Source organism: Centruroides sculpturatus, unplaced genomic scaffold (assembly GCF_000671375.1).
Source record: "Centruroides sculpturatus isolate CEXI.00-Female unplaced genomic scaffold, Cexi_2.0 scaffold262, whole genome shotgun sequence".
Lineage (NCBI taxonomy): Eukaryota > Metazoa > Arthropoda > Arachnida > Scorpiones > Buthidae > Centruroides > Centruroides sculpturatus.
Genome location: NW_019384536.1, coordinates 506,544 through 523,420, shown reverse-complemented (window position 1 = coordinate 523,420; position 16,877 = coordinate 506,544). Strand labels below are relative to the sequence as shown.

The 16,877-nt window shown below is 29.6% G+C and overlaps 1 protein-coding gene across 12 annotated transcripts in view; it reads right to left on the bottom strand.

Moving 5' to 3' along the window:
- Nucleotides 1–12,194: 12,194 nt before the first annotated feature.
- LOC111623250 (DNA damage-regulated autophagy modulator protein 1-like) overlaps nucleotides 12,195–16,877 on the bottom strand; it is a 22,224-nt gene continuing 17,541 nt past the window's right edge. For all 12 annotated transcript variants that reach the window (XM_023365757.1, XM_023365762.1, XM_023365760.1 and 9 more), the window contains 4 exons: nucleotides 13,174–13,316; nucleotides 12,924–13,101; nucleotides 12,772–12,848; nucleotides 12,195–12,705 (listed from right to left, as the gene is read on the bottom strand). In XM_023365757.1, the coding sequence (XP_023221525.1) occupies nucleotides 12,550–12,705; nucleotides 12,772–12,848; nucleotides 12,924–13,101; nucleotides 13,174–13,316 (554 nt within the window). In that variant the 3' untranslated portion in view covers nucleotides 12,195–12,549. The remainder of the gene's footprint in view (nucleotides 12,706–12,771; nucleotides 12,849–12,923; nucleotides 13,102–13,173; nucleotides 13,317–16,877) is intronic.

Sequence of the window (16,877 nt, the reverse complement as noted above, 5' to 3'; positions counted from 1 at the left end):
CTTACATAATTTAACATATTGTAAACTCATAGCATTTAATTGTACCTATATTTATAAATTATGATAAAAATTGCAATAGCAAAATTGCTTTATTTTTTTTCTAATTTTAGGGCCCATATATATATGCCTCACGTGCTTAGTAAGTAATCCGGCACTGAAGATTAGTATACATCATATTGCTATTCAAAGATATTAAAATATCAATAAAATATTTAACCCTCAACTGACATGGAGCGTCTGAAACACCGTTAAGGAATTTAACTTTTCTATAACTGTCTTGTTATCAGAAAAAAAAATTCTCTCTCTATGTTTTTAAATGAACTAACTGGCTGCCAGTTTAAAAGCAACGGACACGATCATCTGTAATAGTTTTCATTTTATTCCAGTTTTTATGGTCTCTGAGATCACTGCATGCAAGTAACGTTACTAGATTTATCGACTGTATCGTGCCAAAAAATGTACAAAGATTGTACAGACACAGTTAACGCATAAAAATAATTTATTTTGTATAAATAATACACATATTCCTAATGAAAAATGAAAAAAAATTAGTAACTCTGAGACATTATTAAAATATAATGTAGTTTAATCTTGTATATTCAATAACAAAAGAAATAAAGATTATTTCTTAGTTTACTAATGTATATTCATCTCTTTTAAATTGAATAAGTACTTTCAATTACAATAATCCTAAACGCAATTAAACTAAAACATTGCCGTGATACCACGTTAGTTAAGTGTTAAATGCGTTATCACCGATAAATCTTAGCGTATTAATGAATCAATAAAAATTTTTCAATAATAAATAACATATAAATCTTTATTTATTATATGAATAGCATTTTTTAATAGTATTTCACTCTAGATAAACGAAAGGCTTTACGTTTATTTATATAGTTTTTACCACGGTATAATGATTAATAATGTAATGCACTATAAAACGCACTATAGTATGATATACGATATAATATAATATAATAAATAATAATTAAATTGCATCCTTAAACGGTGACAGTACGATTCAGACTAAATTAATTGCAGTTAAAAACGTATAACTTTTTTGGCAACCTCAATATGCCCAATGCCAATACTTGATCTGTTTATTTAATTTATGTCCTTACGTCAAATTGACCCCACTTTGCCACATTTATAATGAACAAGTATTGAAATGATGTCAAATTGACGTCAAAGTATACGCAAGTTGAAAAAAAAAAGTTAATTATTGGATAAAATTTTTAAAGCCAGACATCGTGCTTAAAAATTAGCTTTAAATTAGCTAATTTTGCAACAAGAAAAAAATTAGGTTTATTTTATTTGGATTTGTTTCTTTTTTACGAATCCTGAACTTGAGTTGAATTTAAGGAATTTTTTCCGAATAAAAATTATTTATTTATCATGTATATAATTTTGAATTTGAGATTAGATCTAAATAAATTAAACGGAGTTATTTCATTAAATTAAGAATCTAGCAAAAATAGACGCAGCAAAAATAAATTATAATCTAATATTAACAAAATGAAAAAGTAGAAAGCGTTCATTGACTTTTCAAGAGTTAAAAACAATCAAATAAAATGCTCCAAGTATTTCAAATTTATATGCAAAGCACACTTAATAAATAGTCTACAGTCAAAGCTCTGAACAATGGCCACTGACGAAAACATAAAAAAAAATGGCTGCCGTTTAGAGGTGGCCGTTATTGGAGGTTCGGCTGTACCAAAAATATACAGAGAAAAACAAATCTAAAGAGCTGTGATATTTCAGTATTTCATGGAAATGTATATAATATTACAGTATAATGATAAATATTTACTGTTATTATTAGCAGATATACCCGGCATTACTCGGGCGAAAGTAATAAGGACAACATTAAAATGAAAATCATATTAAAACTTTGGTTATTTTAGCCTGTAGTTGTTATGTTTATCACGAAGTGTCAAGGGGATGAAATCAGGAAAGGAGTGTAGTTTACTAATATTTAAGAAGAGGTCTAATGATAACCTAGACTTTCCACGAGGACCTACAGAATAACTATGAAAAATTTGGTCCGAATCGGTTAAAATGAACAGACCAATCCAGACCAAATTAGAAGTGTATAAAGAACAGACAGTTGGACAGACAACAGACATTCTATAGATTGATCTTTAGTATTTTCCTAATAATCATGCACTGCTATGTAGGCAATATATATTATGAAATGAAGATTAACTAACACTTGTCTGTGAAGCTCGATTATGCTTTTAATTATTGAGTAGAATTATAATGCTCTTTATAGATTCTTCCTTGTGATAAAAATATTTAAGCATTCTTACAAAGAGTTTACTCATTTTTATTGGTCAATAGTATAACAGGCTATAAATTGAAAGTTGCTAATGTTAGACGATTCTCCTATTTGCCAATAAATAAAAAATAAAGAATATTAGTAAACTATATATATATATATATAAAATTTGTGCCATTCGACGAGATCTGTGATTATTTTTAATTAGAATAAATTATAGAAAACTATCTCAGTATGCTAATAAGGGTGTTCAAATATAATATGCCAAAAAGATATTGAAAGTCGTATAAAAAAAAGTATTCCTTGATAAAAATCAAAAGAAAAATGATAAAGATGTAGAAATACTTGTCTGATGGGTAATGCATGGCAAAGGAATTTGCTCGACCCACATAACTCAACCATCCTGTTTAAAAGCAGTCATTGCACAGTTAAAAAAATAAAATATGAATAGAGAAACAATATGTTTTTTTCTGTTGTTTTTGCAATCTTGAATAACATCCAACAAATATAATTTTTAATTAATTTTATATCATAGGGCGCTTCGCCTGGTAAAGCGGTTTTAATACTGCTTGATAAGTGTAATCCGTTTCATTTAAAACGGGCTATGTCATTGGTTTGCTTATCCAACTGTATTCAATTATAATTACGGGCGCGTTACCTGGTAAAAAACCAGGCAACGCGCCCAAATTTATAATTGAAGAAATAATTTTAATATAACTGATGTACATTTTTGATACGCTTAGCAACTTTTTCCCCCTTTCCTTTCAATAAAAATTTATACTATGCATCACTATTCGCTATAAGATTACAGCGTAACTTGTGCGTGATCCAGAAAAAATAAATATACCACAAAGTTAACGATCTACCTGTTTCTTATTTCCGTTAACAACATGCATATCCTTTTTAACAGTAAAATTAGCTAGACCGTTAATAGTACAGAGATACAAGTTTTTATAGACAACATATTGTTGTGAAGTGGGTGGAACGCACGGTAAACGAATACAATAGTTTTAAATTCTAAGCGTATTGCAAGGTAAATCTATTGAAATTTTTATATAATATTAATTTTTTAATTGAAATAAACGACAGTAAAATACATGTAAATTCTGGAGTTTATTGTATATTGTGTAGAAAAAATTAAACAAGTAATTTATGGATCAGATATCATAAAGTGTTAAAAACAAAATCGGAAAAAATCTTATTTATATGTAAATTTAAGAAATGCAGTCAAACCTCTGAACAATGATCACTGCGGAAACATTAAAAAATGGCAGTTTTTTTGAAGGTTACTTTGTGTGCATTTAAAAAAGAAAAGTTCCTGAAACAATGGCCGCCATTAGAGGTGGCCGTTGTTAAAAGTTCAACTGTATAATAACTATTAAAAAGCAACGCACAAAACGTAGCATTTTACATTATGATTACACTATCTAAAAACACTTAAAGAAAAGAAAGACTTCAAAGAAATTAATTTTCGAAATGAAATTTCCAGAATATCACTTGAAAAAAATTTAAATATTAAATTCTATTTCCTTAACCATGAAAAAAATATATAAAACAGGAGAAAAATTAGCGTTAGAATTTATTTTAATAGTTTTGAACGTAGTGTCATTTAAGAAATTAAAATGATTTAATAAAAAGAAGCAACATGAAACTTTTTATATGAATGTCTCATGCCACAATTAACGATAGAGAAGTTCAAAAACCTCTCTAATAGCATCTTTGTAAAATTTTACTTAAAGGTATATAATTTCAGAATTTAAATGATATTTAATGATTCGTATTGAAAGTTGTAAAGCGAGTAGAAAATAATATTCAGAAATATAGAACGAGGTCAGTAAATGCAGCCGGACCGGTTCACCCAACTAGTCTATCAGCTGTCTAGTCATTCTTTTATAAAGATTCACTTCGATAGAAAGACATGAAATGGTTGATTTGCTGTATTTACTTCTTCCTTATAACAAATATCGTTATAGGTAAGTAAATCTACTTCATTAATTGCATGTACACGTGTACTTTTTGTCACTTTGTCATCGCCCTATCACTCAAGGCCATTTTACAACGATACAGGTGGGCGAGTTAAGAGGTGCTTTGTCTGTAGATCTCGTGGTGACTTAGGAGATTGTAAGGACCCCTTCCCCTACAATGCCACAACTGTGGAATCTTTAAGAGGAGTAGAAGCAATACCCTGTGCGTCTTCTTGGTGTGCTAAAATTATCGAAGGCAAAAAAGACGGTGAGTCATATTTGAAAGTGCTTAAATATGGTATTTACAACCTTATTAAGGGTAAAAATTATCTTCAGATTACGCCACTGCAACGGAGAGAATGTGTTTACAGCGACCACCCGGTGATAGCGAAGAGCGATGTTCTAATACATTATACAAACATCACAAAGTTTTTATGTGTTTCTGTAGGGGAGATCTGTGCAATAGTGGAAGTAATTTTAGAATAGAATTTTTACTTCTATTACCTTTTTGGGTAATTAAATTTTTAAATTGTAATTTATTATAGTAAATTGTAAATATTTATCATCATTGTTAATAAATGTTTTGAGCTGTTTCATCTAGACATATTTTATTATAATTAAAAATTAGAAGTAAACATGGCATATATTAATTATTATTATTATAAGCAAAATATTTTAAATTAATAATAGTTTTATTGATGAGTATTTCTTAGTATTCTTAGAACTTTTATAAAATTAAATTATTTAGTGTTTTAACAAATGATGTTTTATTTAATAGAAGTAATATTGTTGCAAAATATGAGAAATTTAATATAATTCATCTTAAAAACGTAAATTCTATAAATATACAATGAGAAACTGTTTTTGAGACAATAAAAGTATTTTTAACATTCGGATCGAGGAAAATAAATATACAGTATAATAAGGATATGGTATATAATTTGTATATACTGCACAATATATAGTATGTTTTGCATACAATACATTAAATATACTGTATTATGTATAATGTGCAGCATACATTATATACTTAAAATGTACATGTANTCTCGAACCGTGTCAGAGTGAATCCGTGCTATAACAGTACCGTGTTATACGGGGATGGTATCAATTCTTGAACCGTGTTAGAGTGAATCCGTGCTGTAGAAGTGCCGCGTTATACGGGGGTTACCTGTATACAGTATATACGCCAAACCTCGATATAGCACCGCCATTTTTTTCGTCTCTAAAATTGGCGCTAAATTGAATATGGTGCTGAATCGAAGGATCTCAAAAAATAAAAAATTTTAAATACGAGTTTGAGATTCAAAAGTTTGAAAGTCACATGATTTTATGATAATAATGTCCTTTGCAATGCAAAATCACGATCACGAAGGATACTATTATTTAATATTTGATTTTCAGATGCTTTTTGTTCCTCTGTTGTTTTTTTTTTTTTTTTTTTTTTTTTGTATATTTGTGGCACTTGAAAAAGGCCAAATGGCCACAGTGTCTTTTGAGATTAAAGATTAATAGTTACCGTATGAGAAAGAACGTTCACTAGCATTTATTGGCTCTGTATGACGGTTGCGCTATATTGAGGTTTGACTGTATTGATTTTTACAAACTTTATGAAAATTCTTTGTTTGTTTCAATTCATTGTTTAAGACTATTAAAAAACTGTGCTCGTAATGATTCTTTACTGTTTTATTAAAATCTTTGTTAAACAATACTTTTTGGAGAGCAACTCTCACTAGAACATAAACTAAATGAAGATAATAAGATTATCATCGTTTATTATACAGAATATTTCAAGATAAATCTAAAATCAGTTAGGCTCGATAGAGCAGAGTATTATTTTTATATGAAGACATTATCTGCATAACATTTGTAAAAGCTTGAAATGCAAATCCAAGACTTTATCTCTACATATCTGAACATTGATGGTAAGTGCTAAATAGAAATCTCCTGAAAGCATTAAAAAGATTTTGCCAAAATCATAAAACAATGTTGTAAACTAGGCCACAACATAAACATCACATTAACCCAAGAAACTGATTCAATCTTTCATTAGGTAAAACTTCATTAAAACATTCAAGTATTACCTAATAAGGTACTTCCAGTAATTCTCTATTAAATCCTTTCTCGAAATTTAAAAAAAAATCCAGCAACGAGATGCGTAACTTTACCGGCAAAAGAATTTAAATCGTGTTTGGCGCCATCTGTTGTAACATTCTATTTAAAAATAACTTTTATATTATTCTTACAATTGTGTGCGGTGCCATCGTTATGAGATTTTGCTATCAAAAAGTTTTTATATATTTAGTTGTTATTGAATTGCAAAATGCTTAATTTTAAAAATGTAAATGAGTTTTATAGAATATTGTAAATGGTAATAACAAATAACTCTTTTTTTAAATCGTTGGAATCATATGAAAATTGAATTATCGATCGAAATAAAATGTAATATGTTTTTTATAGAATTAATTCTTACTGATTATTGCTCATAATTCAATAACAGGAAATTTATTTTGCAAGTAGTGATTTGGATGCATTAATGATTATATACTGTATGTACTCGCTGCGAGGACAATTTGAATAAGAAAAACTCGTGACGAATCAATTTGAAATTCCTAAAGAATTTTTGCTCATACCAATTTAAGTATCATGCAATTAAATTAAAAATATTATATGAATGTCAATGAGTAGCACGGTTAAAAGTAAATAATGTTTTTTCGTTTTTACTTATTTTTTTCTTTTTTATCCTGGGTTCGTTACGAGACCCTTTTTGGTACTATCCCGGTAAGATCGTAACGAGATAGTACAAAACAGCTCTACACTATTACAATACGTATTCAAAAGGAATGGTACCAAATGGTTATTTGATGATATGATACAGTTTTCTCATCATACCATTGTGGATTCGGCCAGGCTTACAATAGGGGCGGTCGAATGATGTGGGGAAAGGCTCAACATATTCTGAAAAAAAGCGATTACGCTCCTTCTCGGAATATGTCACTCTTTCGAATCCGATTCTGAGACTTTCAGAGCCACATTCTGACGCGTTATTCATGTAATCTCTTTGGCCGTTTATTCTCGTTCCTGTGCTCACGAAATAAAAACTCAACTTAAAAGACTAATGATATAAAATATCTATTATTCCTATCAGTTTTTCAAATTCTTTTAAACAACATAGATTACTTTCTGCCAAATTCTGAATTTTTAAGCTTTTTTCTAGGATAACCTAAATCGCTAATTATTTAAACGTTACTGACTTTAAAACAACATAGTCAGCGATAGAAGGGTAATATCAGGAATACTATACATACAGAATTATTTTGTGTATACGAGTGTGAACAGAGGGGGTGAAGCGGTCAGCTTGTTCCCACTTATTAACTTCTTTGTCAGGAGATGGCCTATGTTGTAAACGAGTGAGAGAGTTACCGAGGTCGTAACAAGGTGTCGGCCGTACTCAATGATGACACATACTCTTATAATAAATAAACCAGCGCGTGGCGACGTCTGTTACGAGATTTTGTTATAAAAATGTTTGTATTTTTAATTATTATAATAAGACAAAAAGCTTAATTTTGACGGTAATGACGAGCTTTTTTAAAAAAAGAAAGAATTGTAAATGCTAATAACAAGTAAGAACTATTAAGTCTCATCCCTCCGGAGATATGATACATGACTTTTCTGTATCTTCCCAGCTATTGGACAGTTAACCACCAAAATTTAATTGCATTAATGCCCTTTTATATACAGTACAAACTACAATGACTAATTTCTTTTCTTATTCTTTACTTTTGTCTTGAGATTTTAAACGAAATACACACACGTACAGCACATTTTCAAAGGAACGGGGAATTTTTAAAATTATTTTTTTACAATTTTAGATTCAGAGCGTCTCAGTACGTAGAGATTTGTATAAGGATCAGATCGTCGAGTTTGACACAAATCACTTTCCTTGTTACATGACAACCGTAAAAGTAATTTTGTAATGTAAGTGGGAAAGGTGCTCTTAAACTGAGAACATATCAAATGTGCCTTACAAAAGTTCCATTCAGGAAATTTCGAAAGAAACGATTCAAAACCTATATTTCTGTGTCTATCCTTAATTAAAGCATGTTTTTCTTTTAAAATAAATGACTTAAACACACAGTACATTTTCATAAATTTAAAACACTGTGTTTTAAATTTATGAAAACGAAGATCGTGTAACATATCATTGTGATTAAATTTGCTTTTTTTATTGTTATAATTAATAAAAGCCCTCTTTGGATAATTTAACAGTAATTACTATTTTATATCTTGCACTAACAGAACAATTATCATAAAAATTTGGACGAAAAACCGTTGTATTTATTATTTTTTCTATTTAAAAACTGTGCGAGAGAAAATTTCATACATGACAACGTTACACAAAAATAACTGCATCGTTTGGCTATTTAAAAAATAGTGAAAGCCATTACTTAAAAAAGAGGATACCAGCCAAGAAAGTGCTCCATAAAGTACAAAATGATCCAACGAACGTTTCTCGCCGATATTTTCGAAAAAGTTTAAAGTTTTTATTTTGTTTTTGTGTACAATTTTTAAAACTTGTAAATTTATAAATTCATACTGATGGCCTTCCGTCCGTCGGTCAGTCCGTCTGTCTTTCCTTAATCTCCAGAACAGAGTTAGACAGATCAGAACTGAGACCAAAAATGGAAACCTTAGAGGAGTGAAGCCCGAATTAACTATACATTAAGTTTTGATACAAAGAGGAAGACACGTTATTTCATTTCAAAATTTACCCCTAAAAGGTGTTAGATAGATGATGGCACGACTCTGTTGTTAAAAAAATTATGATGTAGAGTACAGGAGCAAGCCACTACTAATTTGAGGTGGATAGCATATATTTTAAATTAAATAAATTAAATAATTTTGCACGGCATAATAAACGAGCAATTATTTATTGTGACATCTGTAACAATGTCACAATAAATAATTGCTCGTTTATTATGTTACATAGGTTTTTTTCTAATAGTTGTTTTGTGGTACCGAATAATATATGACACATCAGCATAACACAGAAAACAAATTGTTTATTGAAACGTAATAAAAGGACAAGTTTTATTTTGTTTAATAATACAGCAATAGAAAGAAACGTGTTTATAACATTCTACGAACTTCTTGAAATGATTATATACTGTACATACAGTTTAATAGGATTTCATAGGACTCACCGTTGCATTTACAGTATCACGAATTCAACTTGCTCATAACTTTTACACAGAAAGGTTTTTTATACCTTAATCTCGGGGCTTCGCTTGAGGCGATTTTACGCAAATGTATTCTTTAAAGCAGTCTCTCCGTTTTCCATCAGGACAAAAATATCGAAGAACTTCAAATTTACACTAATTTCGAACTTACCCCGCGATTTCTTTTCGAAAACATACTCTTCCTGACGTAGATTTCTAAGGCAACTAATCGAACAAGCAATACAAATGTCAAAAATTGCACGAATTTACATTCACAGGAGTATTATTCAAGTATTTGATGTCTGCAACTACAATGACGATAAAACTTCAAAGTCCCCCTGGACCAAACAAAGTGTCATAAATAATCTCGAAAGTATATTTCAGTAGGAACTTAACTGTTTGAAACTTCATATTTAAATATCTTAATTTTTAATAACTTTGGTAGAGTTCGACTAATTTATTTACTTGCGGAAACGCAAAATATGGGCAAATTTCCAGGTCAATTAATTTTTCCCGGGAAAACTTTCTATGGGAATCAAGATCCTGTTAATGTTACTAATGTAAAAAAAAAAACGGTAAACTCCATGTGGCCACGCGCGAACCCACGACCACAGTGTTCAGTGGTTTTATTTACTACTGTATTGATCGGATTATTTTCAACGAGAAAGATCAAATAGTTCATTAAAATATATCGATGTATGGCATTACTATTCTGAAATTGTTCGCAGATTTGTGGCATTCATAGTTATTACTTTTTATACTGGTCTTATTCACGACTAAGTATCAAGTGTCAAAATTTAACCAATAAGTGTTTACGTACTAGAAGTACGGTTAACAAAAATTGATTAAATTCTAACTCTGACTTTTTATACCTCGTTGTATTACGACTTTTGAATACTTTTTGAATAATTAATAGTAAGCTTTTCTAGCTTTTCGAAAATAAAAATCTATTCAACATTATTATCCTTGTAGTGAAAAATTCTTTCATTCCATTTCACAATTTAATATTTTTCGAAATATTTCATCAAACAGACTCGAGATTGATAATGATCAGAGTCGAATTGAAACTATTTGTCAATAAATTAGTATTTCGCTTTCTCGCGTAAAATTCGATCTTCAGGTTTTTACAAATCTCGACGTATTGAGACACTCGAACTCAAAAAAACTAAAAAAATAACAAGAGAATTCGTGCGTTCGTGTGTTGAAATAATTTAATTCAATACGTGGTATCTTCGACTAGCATAAAAGATAAAATAACGAAATTTGAGATGCAAACATGAAAATATGTGGCTTTGACGCTGTTAAATTTTGGTGGTTAGAGGTGAAAGATTATATAGAGAGAAGGGACCATTTATCCCATCTCGAGTGGGGTTCGAACTGAATAAAAACCTTGCTCTCGTTATTAAAATTTATAAGTTTTTAAAAAATGCCGTCGCTACTATCAAAATTAAGCCTGTAGCCTTTTTATTATAATTAATAATATTAAAGTTATTTTTAATAACATTTCTTGACAGATGGCATTTAAACTTTGTACTAACGTATTTAAGTGTTTCTTAATATAAATATTATTTTCTCGGAAGAGTTATACAACGGGTTGCTGATTTTTTTTTAATCGAAAATGTCGAATTTAAATATTGATAATTTCTAAGTTAAACGTGAGAATGAACGTTTCAATGTTTATTTTTAACTAATTTTTTGAATTTTTACTTATTTCTATTATAAGTTTCAAGCAAAAAAAAAATCATTTGCTTCAAACTATCAGAATATTCGATTGGAGTAAAATTCGGTGTTAAATTTAGAAGCATTTATATTTTTACTCGGGATTTTACTGCATTTATTATTTGTCGTCTTTTCTAGTTCAATAAGAGAAGATAGAAGTGAATACAGTGCACTTATTGCCTGAAAATAGAAGTAAAGATACTATATTACAATAAATTAACAACTTAAAATTTAAAATTATGATATCGCTTATAAATTATATTTATTTCTTATTCACACAGTGTGCATAGCCGAACCCATTTAGTATGGTTAAAAGCCCTACATAGCGCTTACGAAACGGAAAAAATTGTGAGCACTAAGAAAAACTTTTAACCATATTCATCGTGAGTTTGGCTACGAAAAGTTTCTAACGTTTTTCGATTGTCCCATCACTACTTTAGGACGACAAGTTTGAGACTTGAGCCGTCCGACCATCTTGACAATCTTCTTCATTAATTAAAAAAACCAATTTTGTGGAATTTGAAGCAGAAAAAAAAGTAAACGTTCTTCAGACTTTCAAAACCCAAAAACAAATAAATAATCGATAAATGCACAAAAGTTCGAGTACTTAAACGTTTTCTTTTCTCTTTTCCAATCTAATAATTATGAACTTGCTTGAAGTTATAATTAAAAATTTTTCAACTACATTTGCAGTGTTTACATATTGTTGTTACTCGTACACATTAAAATGTTCTGTGCATAAATATGAAAATATACAAATGAACAATTAACTAATTTACTCGAAAAATCAATTATTGTTTCATATATAATTAAACATTTCTTTAAATTTGTTGAGGTTGGTTTTATCAGTAATGAATAGCCAAACTTACACTGACGCAAAGGTAGGAGATTCCAATTGAAATTACACGTGCAAAATAATAGTACCCGAGTTCAATTCAAATACGGATACTTATGATAAATAACAAGTAATTTACATGGTAAGTTGTTGGTNATTAAATTACATGTTTTATTCAGAAGTTTTAAGAATTATAGAGCAATATTTTTAAGATAAGATAAAAAATTAAAGGAAAATTCTTTAAAATTATTCAACTTTATTATTTTTAACAAAAAAAGGTGTAAATATGTCACATCTGTATTAATAGTATGAAAATTATGATGTAAAACAAAATATTTAGGCTATGCTCTTTTACATAATTTTAAATTAAATATGATATGAATTAAAGAATTGATGCATCAGTTGAAAGCGAATCAAAACGTTAATAATTTTAAGAAATTAATTATCTTGAAAAATCGTTTCTTTATAAATTTGTATAATGAAATTTTGAATTCTAATTTTTGTTTTTAATATTTGAAATTTCCTTTCCACTTAACTAACTACATCATCAAAATGGCGGACCAAAGGGACGAGCGATAAATGAAGCGTAACCTTTCGAAATTCTCTAACAAAAGTAAAGAAGAAGAAAATAAAAGAAATAGCCAGAAACCATTCGCATATAGCACTAGTTAATATCTCTGTAAAGCCCTGGAATAATTAAATAGAATTTAGTAATTGATAAATTTATATAGACTAACAAAATAAATTTCTTACCCTATCTGATGGTACTTTATCAGCTTTTGGTTTCATTTGATTCCACAATCTTCGGCCAAGTGGAAATATAATAGTCACTTAAAAATTTTAAAGTCAATTTCAGTCGTTTTGAATAAATTATTATAAAAAAAAATTTCAATAATTAAATTTACATGTTATAAGAAATAAAATACAAAAAGTGCATATGGCCAAACGAATGCGGAAGATCAAAATTCCATTATAAGTAGGATACATCCAAAATGTGAGGATAGTCTGCAGAATACCATAGAAAAGGCATCCAAAAAATAGTAACACAGCTCCTGTTACATGAGCACTGATTATGCCATACATCTGTAAATAATTCGTCTTCTAATTACACAACTTCTATTAAAGACCAAAGAGTAATATTATTATTTTACTTACAGGATAACAGCCTACAATTATCATTCCGCACAAAGATAAATAACCGACAAATAAAGATATTTTGTTTAAAATGTCTATTTTTCGGATACTTCCTTCATTTAATTCGGATACGAGTAAATAACGAATCGTCATAACTGCCATTCCTGTTAAGAATAATTCAAAATTAATAAATGTGATATATAGGTATCCCTCGTGCAGGGGCGGATCTAGGTTTTCGGGGCCTAGGGCTTATTGACGTCCAATAGAACCCCATATTTTCTTTAATTAAGAATTATTACAATAAAACAAACAATACCGTAAATAATCATTATTAATATATTATTAATGTTAGCTATTTTTTATTATACGATAGTGCTAATCGTTAATGAAAAATTATTAAAAATTCATGATGATAATTCAATTTTTGTGGACCTTTGACACTTGGGGGCCTATTAGTCCCTATGTAGATTCGCCTATGCCCTCGTATAACACGGTAGTTACGTTCTGAAAAAATGCCATGTTGGGTGAATCCGCGCTATACGAAACAAAGGACTAATGCAAAACAAGGGGTTAGGTTCCAAAAGTTAGTAACGAAAAAGAATAGTATACTTTTGCTAAGAGAAATATGTTTATTAAAGCAATCGATACTTTATTTCCAATCAATAATTAATTAACAATCACAATTAACAGTACTGTATGACGCGTTAATATTAATTTTAGATAAACCAGGGCGTTTTTTTATATTCCCACCTTCTGAGTTTTTTTGTTGATCTTGATCTTGACCAGAAGTATAAGCAACATTTTTATACTATTTATTTTTATCATAAAAAATTTTATGAATGACGAATTAAAAAGATGTTATTAATTAATCGAAAATGTTCTAGCGAGTCACATCTNCGAAATAAAAAGATTTTATTAATCGAAAATTTGTTCTTGCATTTGTCGTCGAATACCGAGTGACTTTTTCCAGAATTTGTGTTCGAATACCGAATTGTTCGAGTGCCGAGATACTGCCGTATTTAGTTCATCATTTTATGAATAATCTGGGAACTCAAAATTCAGCCCTCAAGATTAAAAAAATTATTTTAATTAATTATTAAGTTTTTTCATAATAATTTAGCAGTATTCCCTAAATTATTTACCAAACAATAGTGAATTTTATTGTAATAATTTACAAATAAATTTTTATTATTCGTAGATTAGTAGATTTTTGAAATGCAAATCAGTAATAAATTTAAAAATAAATTATTTTTTATATCCATGTATTACTAGATTTTTTTGTTTTTAACACTTACCTTTTAAAACTTAATAATTCTTGTACCAATAAGTTTCAATTTTCATAATTAATATAATCTGAACATCAGTAACCTTTTAAATACAGCCAGGCAGTTGTAATTTTATATTGATTAATTTTCAATGTTATTTACGTCTCACATTTTTGGATCACTGGTATAGTGCCTACCAGAGAAAAAACGTGCGCATAGAACGCACACTGTAGGGTGTAGAGCCAGTGAAAATATTTAGAGGAGGCCTCAAAATTGAATTGCCTCTCAAGTGCTAAATCCGCCATTGTTTGTCCCTAACTAATTCCCTTAAGACTAATGAATTCTATTTCTACACGTACAGTACAAGTAATTTCGTGATCACATTTCGATAACTCGAAATTTAAGATCCGGAGACTATTTTATGTCTAATTTTGTGTGCTTTCTTTTAAATTTTCAAGGGGTCAGGCGATATTATAACGAAATTACTGAATTATTGACCCATCAAATTTATGAGTTTGTCTATTCCATCTTATTTGAAACAAAACATTCATACTGTATAAGTTTCATTATACAGTTTGAATCACATGTTGACATTTTCGACCAGTTAATCAATGTATCAACCATTTTTTTTATTCAAAATCAGGTAGAAATGGCGAAGAAAAGCGAACTTGAGATGTCCATAGCAGGAAACGTAAGACAGTGAAAGAAAAAACGAAAGATCTGAAATTGAGAAAGAATTTGCGTTGTGTTGAGCACTCTCTCTCTATATATATATATATATATATAGAGAGAGAGAGAGAGTACTCAACACAAGAGAGCACTCTCTCTCTATATATATATATATATATCTGGAAACAGACAGAGGATTTTGGAAAGCTTCAATAAACAGCAGAAACAGACAGAACAGAAAAGAAAAGATAAATGTGAGTATCCAGATGCTAAAAAATGCGTGCAGAAGTGGTTTGTACAATTAATGAATATTCCTGACTATGGAAACCTTCTTAGCGAAAAAAACTGAACAATTTGTATCGGATTCAAAGCAAGCAGTAAACGGTTAGATAAATTTAAGAGGGGGCATGGAATAGTTTTCAATGAAATCTGTGATAAAAGTGCAGAAGTGTGCAGAAGGATTACATGAATAATTACCAAAAATTCTACTGAACTATAGCCAGATGACATTTAACACGAGGACAAAACGGGCTTATTACTTTCTCGACTGTTAAATATACGAAATTTATTAATTGTTCATGTAACAGGGAAAGTACAACAGTCGATGGGAAAAAATGATCTTCCAAGACTTTTATATGTTTTTTTTTTTACTCTGGGCATCTTGAAACGTTAAGGCAAAAAAGTTGGGTTTTTTTGGCATGTATGAATGTTTGTGTATTTGGAGGTGCGAGATACGGATTTGTTCACTACTTTAAACCGTAATAATTGCTGTGCGTTTTGTCGAAAATTTCTAAAATTTTGCAGGGAGTTTTTATTTTTAAATATTTAAATACTCATCTTATAAATACTGTCCTTATAATTTATTTAATGGCCTACAAAACAATATGCCTTATTAAATAAAGCACACTCTTCGCCGGGGCTCGACTCTTGTCGAGACGTTTCGGCAAGAGTGTGGATAGATTTTTAGCATTCGTACCCGAATCCTTCGGACGAGAGTTGTGAATTAGGCATAACCGTTTTGCTGATTCGGTTTTTCGACATCGATTTGACCTTTTTTTTGTATATAAAAAAATGATAATTTGGTAATAGCTGCGCGTCCCCCTTGCAATAGTCTCGCGCCCCACCATAGATTAAAAATATACTGTTTTAGGGGAATGTTGCTATTAAATTTTGATCTCTCCATCCCCTTGATTAAAGATCAAGGGGATGGAGAGATGGAGGGATTACATGCGTCATATGTCGAGTGGGATCGGACTTGATGAAGATTTTACTCGTTATTAGCATTTACAGTTTTTTATTTAAAAAATCAACTTTACCTTCAAAGTTAAGCTTTTTGTCATTTTATAATAATAATAATAATACTGTAATATACAGTCGACCCCCCTATAAGATAGAGATACGTTCCATTCTTTAGGAATCCGATTTCTTACAAATCCTTCCAATCACAACCCGACACGTGTGAAGTTTACGGACTACGGCTGTTTGAAAGATTTTCTTCCATAAAATTAATCGATTCTAGACTAATTCGACTCAACCTTTCCAAAACACGTATATATTTTTTGGAAATAATCCGTATAAACTACGCTATAAATAAAAAATTGTAGGATTACTTACCGAGTGTCACCATTCGACATTGCCATTGCTCAACATTGTTTTCGTCGCGGAACAGCTCAGCAAAGAGCGGCCGATTTCTAACAACTTATTTTTCTGTGAAAACTTCGTAGAACTTCGGAGACATCATTAATATAAATAATTTTAATCGCCGTTGAATAAGAAATGTTTCTTTCACAA